Source organism: Motacilla alba, chromosome 4A (genome assembly GCF_015832195.1).
Source record: "Motacilla alba alba isolate MOTALB_02 chromosome 4A, Motacilla_alba_V1.0_pri, whole genome shotgun sequence".
Classification (NCBI taxonomy): domain Eukaryota; kingdom Metazoa; phylum Chordata; class Aves; order Passeriformes; family Motacillidae; genus Motacilla; species Motacilla alba.
This window is the reverse complement of record NC_052045.1, coordinates 6,505,901-6,526,331: the sequence shown is the minus strand read 5'-3', so window position 1 is coordinate 6,526,331 and position 20,431 is coordinate 6,505,901. Positions and strand designations below refer to the sequence as shown.

The window sequence follows — 20,431 nt, the reverse complement described above, 5'->3', positions numbered from 1 at the left end:
ACTGATGACATGCAGCCATGAACCAGTCTTGTCTGTCTGTATATCACTGATATTTACTATTCTCCTTTGTAGCCCTTATCAGAGCATTTTTTCCTCTATTGATTGGGAATTTAGTTATGGTGGTGAAGTGACTTAGTACAGGAAAAATCTGCCATTGCAATCTGATCAACCACTTAGTCACAGCATTTCATAAATGTATTTGGTTTTATATAACATAGGCTAATAAAGCATAGAATTCTAGGCTAACTAATGGAATTCTGGGCTAGCTTTTTCCTTGCCACAACTTTTCAATTGTATAGTACAGCTGAAAAGCTATGGCAAGGAAAAACCCCAGAATTCCATTGTGCTTGGTTACAGTGCAGAAACTGAACTGCCAGAGAAATGATTAGGATGAAGGGTTAGGATGCTGGATATCTTCCATCCCCTGGAGGTGTGGCTTTTCATTCATAATGTCTCTAAGAATATAAATATGGCATAGATTTTATTTTTTTAAATTCACTTTGCTGCCAGAACAGTATACTCAGAGGGAAAAAAAAAAAAAAATTAGTTCCTCAATATACTAAATGTCTTTTCAGGCAGTTTTCTGGATGGACAAGAGGGTTTGTGTTGTGTATAATTTTTTTTCTCTGTTAAAATCCAGAACTGCATATCTTCCTGACAATTGTAGTCTACAGGACTTGCAGAATGTCAGCAAATGGTTCTGAAGGCACACTGTAAGAAATAAGGCAGTTCCACTGCTAACAAATTGAAGCAATATCAGGTTGCCCAGTAAAAAAGTTTTAATGCAAAACCCACACAATATTTGGTGGTCCAATACATCTTATATGAAAACAATCCTATTAGTCAGAAATGACAGAGGAGGAGGGGCTTGTACATATGTATTAGAAGTAAGGATTTGCTTACAGATCATTAAGTAGGCACTTTAATGAAAATAACCTCTTTGGAGGGGCTGTTTTTGCTGTGTTTGATGCCCCCCAGGGTGTGTTTTGCCCTCTTGTCTCCAAGGGCACAGTGCTGGCTCCTCTGGAGCCTGCTGCTGACCAGCACTCTCAGATCCCTTCCTGCAGGGCTGCTCTCCTCCCACTCCTCTCCCACTTTGGACTTGTGCCTGGTATTACTCTGCTCCACATGCAGAATCTGGCATTTGTTCTTTTTAAATTTAATGCCCCTGATCAATCATGCTCTGAGTCATCTAGGTGCCTTTGCAAGACCTCGTGTCCCTTGAGTGAGTCAGCAGCACAGGCAGTGCTGGTATTGTCAGTACCTTTGCTAATGCTGCATTCAGCTCCTGCCATCCAAATCATTGATAAAAACACTGAGCCACACTGGCCCTGTTATGGAGACCTGGGGAACATCACTGGTGACTGGTTGCCAGCCTGACACAGCTCCATTCCTTGCAGCCCTCTGAGCCCTGCTGCCACTGCTTCTTCATCCAGCACACTTTGAACTTCCTTATCTGGCAGCTGAACAATTTGTTTAGAAGGATGCTGTGAGAGACAGTATCAAAAGCTTTACTAAAATACTGAAAGACTGCATCCACCACCTTTCCTTCATCAGTTCAGCGGGTGACCTTATTGTAAAAGCATACCAAGAGCCCACACTGGCTGTGCCTGATGACTGCATTGTCTTTTAAACACTTCAATGTCCTTTAAATGCCTTTCAGTAGCACCCAGTAACTTGGTTAATCTAATTGCTCTCTGACTTCTAAAACAGATCTGCAAGAAAGCAAAATTTCCTGGAAAGCTGGTAGGATTAGAAGAGACTTGCTTATATTGTAGCTTATAACACAGCTGAGACAATAGAATACTCGGTGTTTAAGCAATAAAAACATGCAATATTGTGACGTGTTTATTTGGTGTATGGTTTGTGTGTGTTTTGTTTTTAAAATCAGCAAAGTTATCATTTAGGAATGTCAGTAGATTATATTACTCATTGAATTCTAAGTTTTATCAGCAGTCATTAATGGGGACACTGCACAGCAGGCATAAGAAGGGTATTGCTTCTCTAGTGTGTTTGTTACTACTGTATGTTGCATCCAAATGTTAAGAAATGTCTGTGAGATGAGATTGAAAGCTTAAGCATCAATAATTGTTTTGCCAACATCTGTTTATTTCATTTGTTCCTACGTGTTATCTCATATTAAGGAGTCATTAAACCACTTTTCCAAAAGTGACTGATTAACTTAATTTGTTTTTTTGGGTAGACAATGAAGGCTTCAGCTGAGATGTATTGAATCCATATTCATGGATTCAATGTATTGAGTGTCTGTCCATATTCAGTGTGCTGTAGCTGTGTGTCTGAGATGTATTGAGTGTCTGTCCATATTCAGTGTGCTGTAGCTAGTTATCCTCCTACAGTGAAAAATCAGGATCTGAGCTTGCCCAAAGACAAACCTGGCTTCTTCTGTTAATGAAAATATGCTCTTTGAGCTGCTGTATTTTTGTTGCAGTATCTGTAATTTTCACTGAGGCACACTCAACATGTGAATTTGTTTGCATTGGTGAAGTACTGGAAGCAGAGAGCAGTAAAATGATTATGTTCTATCACTTCACTCTTCACAATCCCCTAGACAACCAGAAGCTGCTGTATGAGCTGTTAGGCATGACTGCTCATTTTGTGAGCTGCCTCAAAAACTCCAATGTTGCTGGTAATTTGAATAATGGGGTCAGAAAATACTAGTATTACTAAAAATGTCAGGAAGTTCCAAGTCCATGGTTGGGACTATGGAAGGCTTGAAAAGTGTTATTATTCAAGACCATGAAATGCTTTATCACTAAGCCAAGAAAACATTTGATAAGTGATGTCTTGGTCCTCCAGCCTGCAGCTCCATTGTGCTGATTTTGTTACAGAAGCTGGACTGTAATTTATTCTTTGCTCTAATACTGAGGTGACATACATCTGTTGTTGCTATGCTAGTCCTTTCACTTCAAAAACTATCAAGGAACCCCTCTGACCTGAAGTTTGTGTTGAAAAAACCCAAGTATTGACTTAATATTTTTTGGTTTGCTTAAAACACTGAACTGCAACTGAAATTATTAGTATTCTGACCCAGCCATGACAAACCGGGAAGCAGCAAGTTCCTGAAAATTAATTTTCTTACTCTACTTGTAATGGCTTGCTGCTGCTTGTGTCTTGGGCTCTGTGCAATCTATAGACACCAATGTCTTCTGCACTGTATACCTGGAGTTCTGTGTTGACAGCCATACGTGCAGAAGTGCAAATCTCAAAACCCCCCAACTTAGGGTTGTTTTTCCCTTTATCTTGCTCTGTGGTTTGTTACTAACATCTCAGATTGAAGGGTGACTGCAGGAGGCAATACAATGTATTATGCTCACTTTGAATACCCTTTTGCACATCCAGCAGTTTAGGGTAAAGATTTTTTTTTTTTTTTGCAAGGGAGTCCATGTCAGCATTTTACATTTTATTTTATTTCTTACAGCATTTTCAGCTGTAAGAATATATCAGTACAGTAGTGTTGTCTTGAATCTACCAAAAGACAGAGCAAATAGAATGACTGAGTAACTTCCAAACCACTAACAGATCAGACCAATATGAGCAGTGCTTGCTTCAGCATGATGCACAGAAATACAATGCTATCTTACTGTTTGTTCTGCCAATGGTAAATAATCAAGTAAAAATCTGACAGAAGACTGCCCTGCTCCTTTGCTGCTTCAAATTCTGACAGATTTAATACATAGGCTTTGCCATTAAATGTTTTTACCATATTCAAATGACAGCTTTGATTCGGCAGTGTTTGGAAGGATTTGACAATAACTGTGAGCAGAGAGGATTCAGATAGTCTTATAAACCAAGTGATTTTGCTGCTCTGCCATTCCCTTAGAGAAAGATGGGTGATTAGATGCATTAATGTGGATCTATCAATTTCTACAAGCCTGAGCAGGAGTAGTTAGCTGCTCTTACGGCTCCCAGTGTTCTGGACAAGTGCAGTTAGGGGTAAGATATCTGCACGAAGGAACATTTGAAGGAGCCCCTGACTTTGATCAAAGTTGAATTCATGTCTGCCAGCCCTATGCTGCTGTATCTTAGCATATGGAAAAATCTGAAAACATAAAACAACCCTACACTGCAGGTCTGAGTAAGAGCTGAACTCTCAAGATGACTTCCAAGTGTTCTTTGCAGAGGGCTGGTTTTCAGGCTCCCCGCCTCTCCTTCGTCTAGTGAGTTTTACTGTTTGCTTTTTTAGGTTATATCTGCATGTATGTTGACCTGTTCAGGAGATGTGCTCAGCATCTGGCTACTGCTCTTCCTAATACCCAGTTGAGTTTCCCAGTTTTGACCTGCAGGTTTAGGAAGACCACTAACAGTTTGGCTTATCTGCATGTCTGGCTGCATAAACATGGTCCATAACATGTTTGTAGAAGAGAATCAAGGATCTAGATATGGAAACTGCAATTCATGTAAGGAAATTACTCTTCCCACTTGATAGAAAATGTCTGTTTATGTTAGTAAGTCTTACTTGACCACTGACAGTCCTGGGCATTCAGCAATGTCTTCATCAATGCATTTAGGCCTCAGTGTTAGCTGAAGTTTATCAGGTTTTCTTTCTAAAACAACCCCATTTCAAACAGTGTATTTCAAGAAGTGTATGAATGTGAGCCCAAGAGTGTGGGTTTAACTGCAGCCTGGAATTAACTAAATCAACTTGGTTGCTTGCTTGAGAGCTTTGATGGTTTGCTGCCACTGTAAAGTTTTGCATCAGTTCTGTTCTGAAGTTCAGCAGCACATGGGGTTAATGGCATCTATATTTGTGGCTTGATGGTAAACCTCACCGAGGGATTGTGAATCACAGCTGCTGCAAAGGATAAAGCAGGGATGCCTGGGAGTGAGGAATAAGAGGGGTTCAATAGCTTGATCCATCTTGTCCAGTTGTACCCAAAAAGCCATCTTGCCCTTTCTCTTCTATGGCCTGCAGCAGTGCCCTGTGTAAGTGCAGTGAACAGGACCAATGAAATTATTCTGTTGGAGATAATAACAGAAGAATTATTCCCACCCTGATTTACTCTTTTGAATTCCTACTTGTGGTGTGGTTGTGGAGTACAAGAATGAACCCAGAGAAGTGATTGGGAGGGTGCAGGTTGTTCAGGATGGCTTCCTGTGGTGGTGGCTACCGACACTGTATGTGCTGCCACTGCACTCCTCAGCTCCTGTGCCCCTTCAGACACCTTTTGGGACATGGGGTTCTGTGTCACGGTGATGTAGCTACTCTCCTCTGTATTAGGAAAGCTCAGATGCCAAACTAGATGGAGCTTAAAATAACAAAGACTACTTCAGCAATCACAAGCTGATCTTTTATAAACTGTGGACAGTCCCAACAGAACTATTTAAAATCTAAAATAGGTTGGTGGTGAAGGAAGAAAATATGGGTGGGGAAACTGAATATTAAAAAGAAGTGTAGAACTGAGCCATTTAGGGGAAATCCTGTGTTTTAGGGAACTGTGACCTAAATAGATATGAAAATTTAGCCAGCCTAAATGAGACCCTGTACTGAAAGGAAGTTGCAGGATTTGTCTAGTGTGCTGGAAATGATAAAGCTGAAAATCACAGGATGATGAAACAGCTTTAGCTCATACTTGACTGTGCATGTAGTTAAATTTGGAGGGATGGCTCATAGTCTGGGCAGTCAGATCCCACAGTAAGACTGTGTTCTAGCTCCTAGAAGTCTGGCCATTGTTCAGAGGTTCAGTGAGGGCTGTGAGCTGGCCAAGAACTTGATGTGCCACACCCAGGCCGTGCTCTGAGTGTCTAGAACAGGCAGCCCTGTGTTCAGCTCCCCTCCCTGTAACAGAGCTGAACTGCTAGGAGTCTCTTAGTTGAAGGCCGGAGAGAAGCACGTGAAACAAGATAAGCTTGCTCTGACTTTTTATCTAAACGTGAGTCCTTTAGAAGGAAGAGTTTGGCCACAGCAGTTATCTTCATGCTTTCTTCCCTGTGGAAAGTGTCTTTAGTGATTAGCAGAGAGTTGGAGTGTAGCAATTTTATTTGCCCTTGATTCCAAGTTACCTCTGAAACAATTCTTAATTGTAGATGAATTTAGAGACCTTTACATAGGAACTGAGTATTTATTTAGTCTATTAGCTCGTGAACCTCAAGTACTTACTGTACATGTGATACCTCAATGCAGGTCACACTTGTCTTGTTAGCATCCTGTCTTGATCATGTTTTGAGCTCCTTCCAGCAAAGTAGGTGCTTGTGATTTTGGCAGACATTCACTGGATGCTATGTTTGGAAAGCTCACTGACTTTTTGGGAACATATCTTGGCTCCCAGTCTTGCTGATCAACCCCTCGAACTGGGTCTCTGCAACCATTAAACAGTTCTGGGAAATTCCCTGTCCTTGGTTGAGGATGGAAGGGGAAGAACTGGACATAGGGGAGGTTGGTGTGGGGGGAAAGTTGCTTCCTAAGAGCTTTTCAGAAAATCTGAAGTGCCTGTGGTGGTGGTAGGGAGTGCAGGGACTGTTCTACTGGTCGAGTGACTGCAGTGGCAGCCAGGATCATAACACCTTTGTATGGTGTACAACATAAGGGTGATGGCACAAAACTCTTGTTTGTAACCTAGGAGTAGGATTGCTTGGGAGGAGCACACAAGAGTGTGAGGAATGTCACCCATACCACAGCTGGCATTTAAACGTGCCCACTGCCTGCTAACTGCCCTTAGGTTGAAGAGCTTTAGCAAGGGATATGATTTATGGTCTGACATGTGAAGTACAACTGCCAACCCTACTATTAGTGTGCAGAGCCCATAATAGGTGTGTATGCTTCTCCAGAGAAAAGCTTTTCTAACAGGCACAAAAAAGTTGTTTACAAAACAAGACCCAAAGCTGCACAGATTGTAAAAGTTGAATGATGGCAACTGCACGTTGCTAGATTTTGCTTCAAGTTTTACCTGCTGATCCAGATGTTGTGGAAAAGGGGTCAGGGATTTTCCCCATGGTATTTTAATTTCCTTCTGTGTTTCCTTCTCACTAGTAAAGGATGTTCTCTCTAAGCAGCTCAAACAGCAGGTACAAAAATAGTTATTCCAAGGGCTTCTTCAAACTGACTCTAAAGAAACAGAAAATGGCAATGTTAATTACTTGGAACAGCTACAGGAAAGCAAAGGGAGGTGCTTGAATAATCTATTTATGGAAAAGGAAATGGCAAAAATAGAGGAATTGATCCATTGCACAAGGCTGGGAGTAAGTAGTGTAATAAGTGGCATACAAGTATCTGGTCTTGACCGTAAATGTGGGGATCCACCCATGGCTGCTTCTACTGGCTCAGTACTCTCATCTTGCAGCTCCTTTCCTCTATGTGAAACTTGTTTGCCCTCTAGAGAGGATGGCAAGCTGCTGATAGCCAGGGTGTTCAAACACCATTAGTGGGAGGTGACTGGTTGAAAAGTAAGGAATTACATTTAAGTACCTTTAACCTGGAAACATCATTAATGGTTTTGGAAGCCATGCTGTGTAGGCGGTAGGGCAATTTTAATAATAGGTTTGAATTAATAACTTTGTAGTAGTCTTTGTAAAGTAGGACCTTCTTCCTGAAAAAGTTGCCAGCCCAAATCAGATCACTGATCAAATTGGGTAAATGATACCTCCAGAGTTCTAAAGTGTGGAGTTCTCCAGCCCTATGGAGCCAGCATTGGCACAGCCCTGGCTTTGAGTGCTTGTGCAGGGCACTTGTGAGTCTGTGCTCACTGGTGCTAAGGAAGGAAGGTGTCTCCAGAGCAGGGAAACATTGGTTGTGAGAAAGCTGCAAAGCTGGGGCAGGGTGTGTGAGTGAAGGCATCTAAAGTAAGGCAACTGCAGACAACAGGCCCTTTGCATGAGGAGTAGGCTTTTTTGAAGTTTTCTTGTGAACTCTGTGAGCATGGTTTGAAGGAGACCTCATTTTTAAGAGAAACTGTCCTTGAGGGTAATAAATCTGATTCTCCACCATTTGAGAAAGAAAAAAAAAAGGAATGTGTAGTTTATATAGGGGTGTCTGAAGTAGGCTCACTGACTTGATGTGAATAGCTGATCTCTGGATTGATACACATGTCCTGCAAGGACAATCCCCTCCAACTCCCCTTAGTGCTCCTCTGCTCAGGCCTCTCTGAGTACCAGGTATCAATCACAGGCAGAGGAGGACTTAAACAGGAAGGTAGCTGTGGCTTCTCACGCTTGGTCTTGAGAACCACATAAGCAATAAAGTATTGCTGTGTTGCTGTGCTCTGTAGGCATTGCCTTTTCAATGGCAGCAATACCTTCAAAGAAACAGATTTTTTTTTTTTTTAATGGGAGCATTCCTGATTACCACTTGCTGTATGGAAGAATTTTATTTTCCTTATCACTGTGAGATAAGCAGTACAAATTAACATAGGAATATTTTGAGATTAACAGTCAAACAAATATACCAGGGTTCTGACACTACAGTATGACAGGGTTTATATTAGAATAAATCACTTGGTTTCCTTTTTTGAAACTGACCTTTAGCATTATATATTGTAGCAGATTTTAGTTACAGACACAAACACACACAGAGAGACTATTCTGAGTTTGAAAGGACCCACAAAGATCATCAAGTCCAACTCTCAAGTGTATGATGTGTATGGGGATTGAAACTGCAGTCTTGGATGTTATTAGCACCACGCTCTAACCAACTGAGCTAGTCTCAATAATCACCTCATTCAGTTTCTTGTCTTTACCCTTTTCAAGAATAGGGTTAGGGTTTCAACCACTGGATGCAATGACTGCTATAAACCTTGTCAGAAAACTTATGGAAATGCAATTGGAGTGGGCACAGAATTGGCTTATTTTGAACCCCTTTGTTGGGTAAAGCAGAAATCCTCTGCTCTTCCAAGCTCCACATAGGAAAGCTTATCTTTTTTATGGCTGATGTGATGTAACTATGTTTCCCCCCTACCCAGTGTTTGTAAATTGGTGCTATGAAGGTGAGTTTTGCTGGAAGATATGGGCAAACACTGGCAGCATCCCTTGGTGTCTCTGCTGCAGTGAGTATTAAATGCCACAGATGACAGAGCATGTCTGCCCAGACACTGCTGCTTCCACCCTTTCTTAGGCGCTGGTGCCTCCAGCCTTTCTCGACACAGTTTTTGCAAGCAGGCTTCTCAAAGCTGTGAACTTTCTTGATCTTGCAGGCTGGTGCCCTGGCCTGCTTCCTCTTCCTGTCCCCAGCAGCGTGGCTCCTGAAGCTGTGTGGGTGCTGTGGTTTGTTGCCCACGTGAGCCATCTTGTCTTGCTGGACAAAGAGCAGTTGCTGGTGGTGGGGATACAGCTCTGGTGTGACTGTGCTCAGGTGTAGCTCCACAGCAGCTTCTGAATCCAAGCTAGCTTGTTGCCCTGCTCCTTCACAAGGAAGAAATAAGACCATGTGAGCACAAATTTAGTTAGATTTAGCCTGAGTTCTGTTGCTCACAAGAAAGGTTTGTGAAGCTGGGTAGTAGCAACTGCCCCTTCACTGCTCTGTGTCTTCAGGCTCTGTGCTGAAGTCATTAGGGATGCTTTAAAAGGTGCATTCCTGCTACAGGCTGTACTTAGGTACCAAAAGAAAGCCACATACTCTACAGGATGTGAGTACTACTTCTGGCTCACTGGTACCAGAAGTACCATGGCAAGCTTTCTCCTTGGCTTTATTCAAATAGTGGGGTGGGATGGGATGCCTCCTGTGGACTTACTGCATGGCCTGTGCTCCAGTCAAATGAGAAGTGCTGTGTCCCCAGCAGAGCAGGATGGGGCTGGTGGAGAGAGCTGGGAAGCTCCCAGGAGCTGCTGGGAGGGTTAACCTCTCTCTGGTGTCTGCAGTGTGGTGCTTAGGGTGTCCCTGCTGCTGTTCTGTTCCCTGATGAGCTTAGAGGTATGAAAAGGCCCTTTAAGACTGCTGGAAGGGGGCTTGGTTAATTAAGTGTAATCCTTTGAGAAATTGCAAGCGCTTTCACATGACCCGATCCCAGCCTCACCCTGACACAGAGGAGCCAGGGCTGTTTCGGCAGGGTGCTGCCACTCAGAAAGGAGCCAGATGTCTGTGAGTATGGCTGGTGCTGAGGTGTGGGCCATCACCTCTGGTTCCCCTCCAAGGCAGTGCAAAGCTCTGCTGTCCTTGCAGTGGGCCCATGCGGGCTGAGCAGTGGTGGGAAGGGAAGTGCAGCACTGCAGGGCACTCTACTCCCCTTGCACGTTCTGAGGAACAGGGGGACACTTCTTGTTAAACTTACCATATTGCTGCTGGTCTTGCTAAAAAGCCAAAACTGGGCAGTTTTTGAGGTTATTAAGGTGCTTGATGAGATCTTAGTTCATGCAACTCCAGCTGGATTTGATGTGCTTCTCAGGTTGGAGCTGATGCATGGTATTGGTCTAGACTTTTTACGTGGAGTAACTGCTGGGTAAACTGATGCCTTTCAGTGCAGATGCTTTAAAGGTTGGTCTGGAATTTCTTTTTAAATGAGCTTGCTTCTTTTCTGTAATAGTCAAATTTGCAATAAATTATACGTTTTCCTTATGTCACTTTCTCCAGAAATAGTGCACTTGGAGGCTTGAACCTGGGAAGCAGGGAATATCTGAAGCTTGAAGCCTCCAGCCCAGCAGGGTATAACAGCTTCCTTGCATACAGGAAATGGAGGGAGGAAAGAAGCTTTAGCTCAGGGTCAGGGTTTTGTAGAGGTCGATATTCTGTTGTGCTGACTCCACTTATTATTCTGACATGAATTTCCTAGTACTCTATTCCTGTCTCAACTTGTGACAAACAGAATTGTCTTTTCTACCTCTCGTGCTGCTCAATGCACTGGGGCATTAGCGCAGGCAATACATCCGTTACCGAGTGTGACAGGATCAGTCCTTCCTGTTTGTTCTGCCATATGCAGCTACACATTTTCATCTCAGGAAGTTGTTATAGCACACTATTAGGAGGACTTAATCAGATACCTGACAATTACTGCTGCTAGTAAAATTTATTTGGAATCACAGTGGGGCAGAAAGTGAGACTTGAAGGTACATGGGCAATATTAAAATACCTGAAAAGATGCTGCAGATAGGTGCCTGGTACCACTGTCTTTAAAGTGTGTCTCTTGTAGATTGCTAAGCACCGTGGGTAGAGGGGGGTAGTGGTGCCATGGGCCTTTGGAAAGCTTTTGCTGGTGAAAGGGAATTTTTCTTGGCTGCTCTGGGGCTGGAAGAGTATCTCTTCCTTGCAAGAGGTTCTATCTGCAGGACATATCACACTTGACAATACTGTCCTTGGCAGCAGGAAGCTCTTTAATGTGCTCTGGCAGTGGCAAGCTTTAGCAGTGCTTAGGCTGGTGGAACTATGGTAATTCCCCAAATAGAGAAGAGGAAGGGTTGCTAGTTTTCTATCTCTTTCCTGTAGCTGTTATGAAAGGAATCAGTTGAATATGGGCACTTTTTTTGGTATGTTTTTTAAATTTGGTGAGTATAAATTTGCCTGTTGAAATGTGATAGTTGAATGTTCTTGCTAAGTGCAAAATGGTGTCTGGAAGCATTTAATTAGTAGCTGTTTGTATGAGACTATATTAAATGATGATGAAAAGACAAAAGACTATTTAGAGGCCATCTACTAGAATAAACTTCTGTGACTTTAGGATCCAAGTAGAATTTAGAGAGTTGCAAATATTTGCATACTGCAGTGGGTATATTATAAATGCAATGATGAATAAATTCAATTAATTGCTTTAAACAGAGTTTGAGTATAAATCACTGCCTTAGGATAGTATTTTTGATAAATCAGTTGATGAAATCCAGTAAACCTTCTTAAAACACCTTCTGAGTGTTGAAAGTTTGATAGATGTTTAGTACCAGAATATTTGGAATAGGAGGGCAGTATACTTGGGGATGAGTGCTGCCACTAGACCTGGTGATTGAATCACTGGTGTGCAATGTCTCTCTTGCACATCTCTCAGCAGTGTGCACCTTACCTGTCTGGACTGACAGAGCTAAATTTGTATATGCTCAGCAGTTCAAGTCAGATACCTTATTGGATTTTTTTTTTTCTGTTTGCAACCCAAATTATAAACACACCAAGGCTTATGCCATCCCTCAAACCTAGGAAAACCTTATTAGATGACTTAGAAATACAAAATCTAATAGCTTAATGCTGATGAATCTTGAGGCTTTTCTTAGAACAAGCCCTGGTAGCAAACTAGATAGATAGATGGTTTAAAAGTGCTTTTTGGCAGAGTAACTCTCAAGGAACAAAGGAAATGAGTCTAAATTTTGATAGGACTGCATAGTGTTGCTTTGTTTTGCTATAGCATTTTTATTCCTATGTGTAACATTTGTGTTGGTCAGTACTCAGCTATGAATACTTTAATAAAGTGGTTTTACCTAAAGTGAGACTTTAAATGAATGAGGAAGAAGAAGGTAAACATGCAGTGCCTGGCACATACTTGTCTGGTAGAGATTATAGCAGTCTGCAGATCTCTTCTTGTAGCTTGTTTGAGCTGCAGGCAGAGTGCATTAAGATCAGAGCCTCCCACCACCTGAAATGGTAGAAACCTCCCTCTGAGCCAGTTGTCGTGAACTGGAAAAACAAAACCACCCTGGCTTGGTAGGGTATGGGGAAAAAATGTCTTTGTGTGTTGTTTTCACACCAATGAGCCTTAACAAAGCTCAATTTTACAGCAAACTAGCTTCTCAGCCAAGTATTAAATTACCACTGATGGTTCAAAGTAACTAATGGTTAAAATGTCACTGGCACAGCCCAGGATGTGCTCTGTCCCCAGCTCGTTCTGCTGACAGTTCACAGCAGTGTGCTGCTGAACGTGTTAAAGCCCTGCTCAGCCTGGGGAAACAGCGCTGCCGGGGTGTGGTTCTGCAAAGCCTGTTTCCTGTGGTATCTCAGCTTCTGCTCTCTTAGATCAGCCTGAAGTTGCAAGTGCAGACCCATTCAAGACTTTAGGTTGCTACTCATCCTGAGCACAGGGGGCTTCTGGGGGTGGTGGGGGAAATGTGTAAATCTTGTACTAATTGAAGGATAATATTGGGTCAGATAGCTTAATGCCATAAAAGTGACTGATAGTGAAGAAATTTTGCTGTTTCCAGCATGAGAACCTTATTTTACTGTGCTGTCAGAGCTGTGAGTTTTAATAAGTATTCTGCATGAATTATGGGGTTACTGAAGCAGCTTTATTTTAAATGTTAAGGTGTGATTTATTCTAATTTGTAAATGTAATATAATTTGTTCTCTTCAATGCAATTTGTTCTAACTCTTAAGAGCTATTTAGGCACAAGTTGCAAAGAGGTGCCACTGATGTTTCAGTTCAGTTTGCTGGTCCTCAGATATTTGGCCCTTAATTACCTTATGATATCAGATAAGAGTAGCTACTGTGCTTTGTCCATAAACAGTGGAGCAAAGACTATTTTCTTTCATGGTAGCTGATACATTCATGCTTTAGGTGAACAGGAAATACTTCAAAGCTAACAAAATGTAAGGGGTAACTTAATGGCTCATTTAATGTAACACATATAGCTGAATGTCAGCTTTGCTCTCACTGGTGGCTGTGCTGGGTGAATCAGGCTTACAGAAGAGAGAAACAGAAGTTGCCTCCGAGTGTAAGCAGCAAAGCTGTTTTGGGGAGCATTCAGCCCTTCTAAGAAGTGGCCAGATTTTTGTTTCACCAAAGCACCATGAAATTAGCCCGTTGTCAAGGTCTAGGATTTGAAGAGAATAATTTTGGGAAGGTGTGCACTAAGAGAATGTAAGGCATCTGCATGCTATTGAAAGCTGCTAATTAGGAAAAAAAAAGCTTTGTTCTTGGGAGTTTAGGCCATTTGTGCTTTCCTTGCTACTTGTGTGGGATGGTTTTGCCCACAGAAGGTTTAGAGGGCTTCAAAACCAACTTATTCCTGATATACTTGTTCGTGATATCTTTGCTCTTGTAATGTCTAAATAGCATTCCTTTTGCATGAAACAGGCAGAACTTCAACTTATGTGTACTTGAGCTTACCCGTGCTAAGCCTACCTTTAACCTTACAGAATTTTTAGCTTAACTTAAAACAAGAAAACCTTTAGGTTTATCTCAAGCAGATATGAAGTACAAAATAGTGATGTGCCTAGTCTGAAGCAGGCTTTCTGGGAAACCTCAAAAAGTATTTGTTATAGTTAGTGGTCTCTTTTTGGTACTTACCTAGATTAACTAGCAGAACATTTCTTGCTTATTTGGGAAAAAACCTAGTTCTAGTTCTCTTGCAGTCTAGTTTCTTAGTAAACAAGATGTGAAATCTGTACATATTTTTGGTAGAAATACAGCAATCAGAACTGTCTGTGATCATATTGGTATTATGTGGTTCCTTGAATATTTCTTTGCTTACTCTTGCTTTTTTGGTCTCCTGTGTCACGCAGTTAGCTTATAGTCCAAATATGACTTGGAGTTGTTCTTAGAGCTGTTCACAGTGTAATTCCCTCCACCCTTCACCACTGGAAGCCTGGTGGAGTGTACTAATAGGATTGATAGCACTGAAGAGCAAAAAAATTAGAATTTGTTGATCTGAGGTAAATAACTTAGCAACAGAGAGAACTGTTAAAGCAAGGCCTGTGTGCTGGGGTTTGGTGCATTGTGAATATCTTGTCTGAACAATTTCAAGCCTTGAACCTTTGCTTTGATGGAAAATATTTTAAATAAAGCTATTTTAATATGTACAGCCTGTGCTCAAAAATTGTGAAATATCTTTACCCTATTTAGTTGATAGGCATGCAAATAGAATTGGATTCTCAGGCAGCTTGGTGTACTCACAGACCTCACTTTCCCTGGCCTAAAATTAAGGCCTCTGCTTTCAGGCCAGGACAGTTTCTCTCTAGCCCCAAGCATCTAAATCACGTTTCCCAGTAATTATCAGGAGTTTTGAATGGGATCAGCAGTGTTTTACACTAGCATGTGACCTGAAATACCTCTGCTGTTTAACTGGCTTCATGAGAAGTGAAAATGTGTGCCTTCCTGCTTCTGTGGGATGAAGCTGTGAACTCCCTTGCTGCAGTTCCTTGCCACTTGCATGCCACAAGTGAAAATTGGGATGGTGAGACATTCCTGTCAAAATAGTGCATCATATGACATTTCTTCTGGAAGACCATTCATGATCTTGCATCTAAGGCTAGTATAGTCATAAAATCTCAGTTACAATTTTAAATAACACCTAAAAAAAAATTCTGCAGTTTTTAGAGGTCTTTCATCTCCCTGAAAGAATTGGGAAGCAGTATTGGCAGCTCTATTGCTATGGGAATTGTTCTCATGTTCACCAGGCAGCCTTTCTGTCATAGCCTGTGAGGGCATCCTTGCATCCTGTCTGCTTCATACCCACAGCCCCTGGAGCATGTCAGGGATTGTCCCTTCTAACTTCTCCAAATACTCACAACGACTGGAAGTGTGTTATTATTGACCAGCCTTCTGTGGCAGACTGAGTTGTCAATGCTTCTGGGAACTTCCTTGATGTTCACCCTTCAAACAAAGGGGTTGGATGTCTTCTTGTGTGCCCCAAGTTTTGGAACATCTCTGCTTTGGGAAAGACACCAGAATGTTCTAATCTGGAAATTAAACCTCGTAAGATGTAAATGGCTCTCGTGTGTGTCAGTACATGTGAATATTTGTAGGACCAGAGAGGATAAAAACACTGCAAAACAGGAAAGTTATATTCTACAGGAAAGCTGTGAGTATCATGCTGGCAGAGCAGATGACTTTGTGCCTGCTGGCAGTGAAGTCCCTGGAGGCTTGAGAGTTGCTTCCTGGTCCTGGGCAGGTGTTTGTTTTCATTTTTGGGTAGCATCACTTAGAGCATGTGTTGCAATGATGCATTTTTCTGTCTTCCAGATCAGTGTGCGTGTTACCACCATGGATGCTGAGCTGGAGTTTGCCATCCAGCCCAACACCACAGGGAAGCAACTCTTTGATCAGGTAAGTGATGGAGCTGCAGAAGATAAAAAGTTGATAAAGACATTGTAATTCTATTGAGGCAACAGCAAATAATTTCTAAAGGACTTCAAAGATTTAGTGTCACTATATGTAATAGCTTCAAGAGAACTCAGCACAGTAAGAAATTGTACTTTTTTTCCAAAACCACTGCATTTTGTGATCTCCAAGATTGTGTTAGGAGCTATTTTTTCTAGTGAACTGAATTGGTGCTAAGGCTCAAAATAATAGCAATTGGAAAGCAGTAGATATCTGCAGTCTTAGTTTGTAAGAAAAGTCTTATGGGGGGACCTAGGAAGCTATTTTTGGTTGATTTACCTGAAAGAATTGTGTAATTGATTCCAAAGGGTTGTTGGTCTCTACACCAGGAGAGGCTCAGCTGGGTTTCAAATGCTGCTGCAACCTTTAAGTGCAGGTAAAGTGATGTTCTGTACTCCCATCAGGCCCTGAGGGAAACCTTAAGAGCAGTGGTGGTTGTAGCACACTGCATTGGGCTGTCTGCAGAGGGTGCTTCAGCCTTCCCCAGCTTTCACTGGGTAGGCAAATTTCCTGCTGCTCTGGCCCAGGCAGAAGCAGGGAGGTGTGTGCAGCCCAAAGCTGGAGCAGCAGAGGACAGACATGATCAGTGGCAGTGTGTGAAACTTTGTCAGCCTCCACAGCAGTGCTTGTCTGCTGTAATTGGCCATGGGTTTGCTCCTTGGAGAGAAATGGGAACAGTAAATTCATAGCTCAAAGATATGCAAATTGAATCTTGGACTAATGACAAGATGAGGGAACTGCCAGACCAGATAGGTCAGATTTGGGTGTGGTTCAGTAGAGCTAAGCATTCTGGGGTCAGCTCTACATAGTACCTATCATAAGGAAGAGAGAAAATTAAGGGCTGATTCACCCATTGAAGTCAGCTATTTCATTTGGGGCCAGCAAATATAATTTAAATTTTTATATATTTTTTTAGATCTTTAACCACAAACTACTGTTTTCTCTTGTACTCAGCTGGATGATTCAACACTAGATGATATATTGCTCTTTGCAGCCCAGCCCTGACATGGAGGGAGATCCAAAGCTTTAGTGAAAGAGCATCCTTTTATAATGGGAAAAGTAAAAAGGCTTTTGAAAAAGTTCTGAATTGCAGTGTAGTTCTCAGCTGTCTATGTCTTACTGTGTAGTGGCTCCTGCATATTTTAGCCCCATGTGGTCTCAGATCTGACAGGTTTGGATTTATAAAAGTGAAAGCCAAGTTCTGTCCAGAATCCATCTGTGCAACATGGAATTCTGCCACAGTTGGTTCATAAGAGTGTTTGCTAATGAAGCTGAGGTGACATGTTCCCAGCTTCATAAAAGAAATGAACTGGTTTGGTTTTTTTTATTTTTTTTAAGGGAGTGTTCTTCATGTGGATGCTTCCCATGATTATTTTTCAATATCTGGCTTCTGCTACTATCCAAGCAAAGCACCAAGTGCTGAGAAACAATACTACTCACGTCAGTAATATTTTTAATCTGCACATGATATTTTCAGTCAGCTCTAGGTCATCTGTGGCTTCTGCTGCAAACTGACATTGGTGGCAGACTTGGACTTCATCAGTTTGTCTCTGAGAAGCATCCAGCCATGTTTCCAATATAGCAGCTCTTGTGTCTAGTAATTGATTTCACTCCTTTGTCATGCTGTTGGACAGCTGCACATTTTCCTCCCTTCAGTGTATTTCACACAGCACCTGTCTAAACATAATTTTGTTTTGCTTTTTCCACAGTAAACACTTTGCCAAGGGAGAAAACAAATGCTGTTGCAGAACTGAGTTTCTAAGTTGAGGCAGTGCTTACTTCACCTAAATTGGATTGTAGGTGAAACTGGAAATGGGGGAGGGAAAAAACTGAAGCTAGTTTTAAACATTTGTTATTTCTAAAAGGTCTGATCGACATAAAACTTGCTCCCTGTAGGAAAGGGATGGGTCTTTAAATGTATTGTCAGCTGTTGCATATCCAGTATTTTTCACATGACTGAGCTGTTTTTGTGTATTGGTTCCTGTAAAGGGAGAGTCCAGTGCTGCTGGCCCTGCTGACACTGTGACTGCTCTCTGGCTGGTCATTGTTCACTCTGCCTCAGTTTCTATCCTTAGATTGTGGGGTCCCATGATGGGGTGCATGAGAACAAAGTTACTTCTGTTTATTTCCTAGCTCCCTTTAGCCATGCTGTGCCCCAGGACTTGATAATCTACTGTGTTCTGCATGATGCTGGCTCTGAAAAAAGATCTGCTTTCATCAGTGCTTTTTTGAGGGAAGGGAGAGCTCCTCTACAAAGCAGACATACAGTTTTGCTGTTGTAGGACATTGACTTCTGGTGCGAAACCTAATTTTTGACTCTTGTACAGAAAAATTTTAAGATATCCAGCATCTTTTTGCCCTGGGGTGCCCTTTCACTTTGAACTGTCAGTTCTGAGTTAAGCAAGAAGGAAGCTGCTAAGCAAAACCAAGCTTTTTAGCTGCATGGGCACCTCAGTGCAATCTGCTGGCTTTGCTCAGTAACATTTAGGCAGTATTTATTTTCACCTGTTGTGTATAAAGGTAGATAAATGTATTCATTATGCCACACATGATTCTGGCCCACTCTGAATAGGATTCAGAAGATTTTGGAAAGCTTGTAGCGAGGTTTTAGCTTAATGAGGAGGAAAGCATTTGAGTCTAAAGTTCCATAGTAATAATACATGAATGGACATGAGGTAGAAATGTTCCTGTCTTCCTTTTTCCTGCTTGGTTAAACTTCAAAGTGAATTTTTGTAGTGACAGAACAATGAAGATACTTCACTACTTTGTAGGAAGTGGTTTCTGCCCCAAAGTAGCTGGCTGTAGAAATACCACTGAACTGATATACATGTGCAGTAACATCATGATTTATACTAGAGCTCTTCTTTTTTCCTAATATTTTAACTGTACAGCTTTAGTTTAAATATCTTAGGCTTGTGTGCAAGGACAAAACCTGGATTAAATGAGACAGGATTGTACTGTCTGTCTTCTGCAGTTTTGCTGAGGTACCTTTACCATCAGCTGCTGAACTCCAGCACTTACTGGCTCACTAGCAAGAGCTGTAAATTTGCTCCCATTCCTCAGCTGCCAGTGATGGATTAAAAGAAGAGCTCAAGGATGGGCTATGCATGTCAGAGGTGCTGCTTATCCCATAGGCTTTATTACTTCCCAGGTACCTTGAAATGTTGCTTTGCTGGGCATGCAGAGCACAGGCACTGCAACAGTGATAGCTGCTTGATTTCCTCCTTTGACCCTTTTCTGTCCTGGGCTGGAGCGCAGCTGGTCTGGAGAGCAGTCAGTAAACCACAGCAGTGCTTTGCATTGTGTCTTCTACACATCAAAGATTAATCTGTTGTCTGGTGAAAATTCTTTGGTACTTGTTGCTGTGGATGGGTTTGAAATTGTTTCTCCAGTTTTTTGCCTCTCAAACTTCCTTTTTTTTTGGATAAATTGATTCTAGCTTGAATCACTGAGCATCCAATCTCCTTGAAGGTGATTTCTGCCCAATTAAGAGCCATGAAGACAAGTCACAGGTTAAAGAAAATGTCCCATGAGAAATTTCAGTAGCTATCACTTCAAACTTTAAAAATATGTGGTTAACCTTCCATAGATGCTTTTCCTCATTATTGTGAGCATTTGGGGTCAAAAGGCTATTTTGTAATAGAAATGTACACTTATCTATGGATTAAAATGATAACGAGAAGCATCTCTCTGCACATTTTAAACCTGGTCCCTGATGCTGTATTTTATGTTCACCATTAAGTCTTATACATTTTCTTTTGAATTCCTAAGGTTCTTTCAGATTTCATTAAGAGCCAGGTCTCCTAAGATTCTGAGTTTTTGTGCCCTGGCTTTTCTTGCCTTGCTTTTCAATCTGCATGGCCACCAAGGTGTTGTGCAGCTAGAAACCTTGGTAATGTTTAGCAGCTTCCTCCTTGTTTATCTGCTGCAGTGAATTTAGTGGTTTTGTAGAGTAGCAGTTTGGTTTTGTAGGCTACCAGTTTGTCAGACTTTGTTCATGTTTGCTTAAGCTTACAGCACAGGCTGATCAAACCCCTCTTGAATTTTGAGTAACTCCATCTGAGTTGAGCTGTGTTTGGAACAAAGGTGGTTGGTGTCTCATGGCCTGCAAACTAAGCTTTTTGAGGAGAGAGAGTGTAAGAAATCTTTAGCTACTATTAGGTCCTACCTAGTGGTGTTTAACACATATAAAATGGCTCTGGAACACCTAATCCACTAGGTGAAAGCACTGAAACCAAAACTCACTGAGGGTAGTTTCATGGTAGAAAGCGGCAAGTCTCAGGATTTCTTGGTTGCCCCAGAAAACCCCAGAACTCTTGTTCCTGTACTGAAGGCTTGTGGTTGAGCAGTATGAAAATGTGTCTCAAATTTCATAGGAGCATGTGGAAACTTTCTGACTTTTAGAAGAGCAGTAGTTCCAACCAAAAATGTCTTGTTACTAAAGATGTCAATGGCAAACTCTAGTAAGTACAAAAACT

General features: G+C 41.8%; 1 protein-coding gene across 3 annotated transcripts in view; it reads left to right on the top strand.

Annotated features, from left to right (window-relative positions):
* The window catches only part of MSN (moesin), a 40,906-nt gene that overhangs the window by 6,567 nt on the left and 13,908 nt on the right, over positions 1–20,431 (top strand). The window contains exons 1-2 of one of the 3 annotated variants that reach the window (XM_038164751.1): positions 9,487–10,027; positions 15,816–15,899. In XM_038164751.1, coding sequence (XP_038020679.1) covers positions 10,022–10,027; positions 15,816–15,899 — 90 coding nt within the window. In that variant the 5' untranslated portion in view covers positions 9,487–10,021. Of the gene's footprint in view, positions 1–9,486; positions 10,028–15,815; positions 15,900–20,431 lie in introns of those variants that run through there. The other 2 variants (XM_038164750.1, XM_038164752.1) reach the window with 2 other exon arrangements.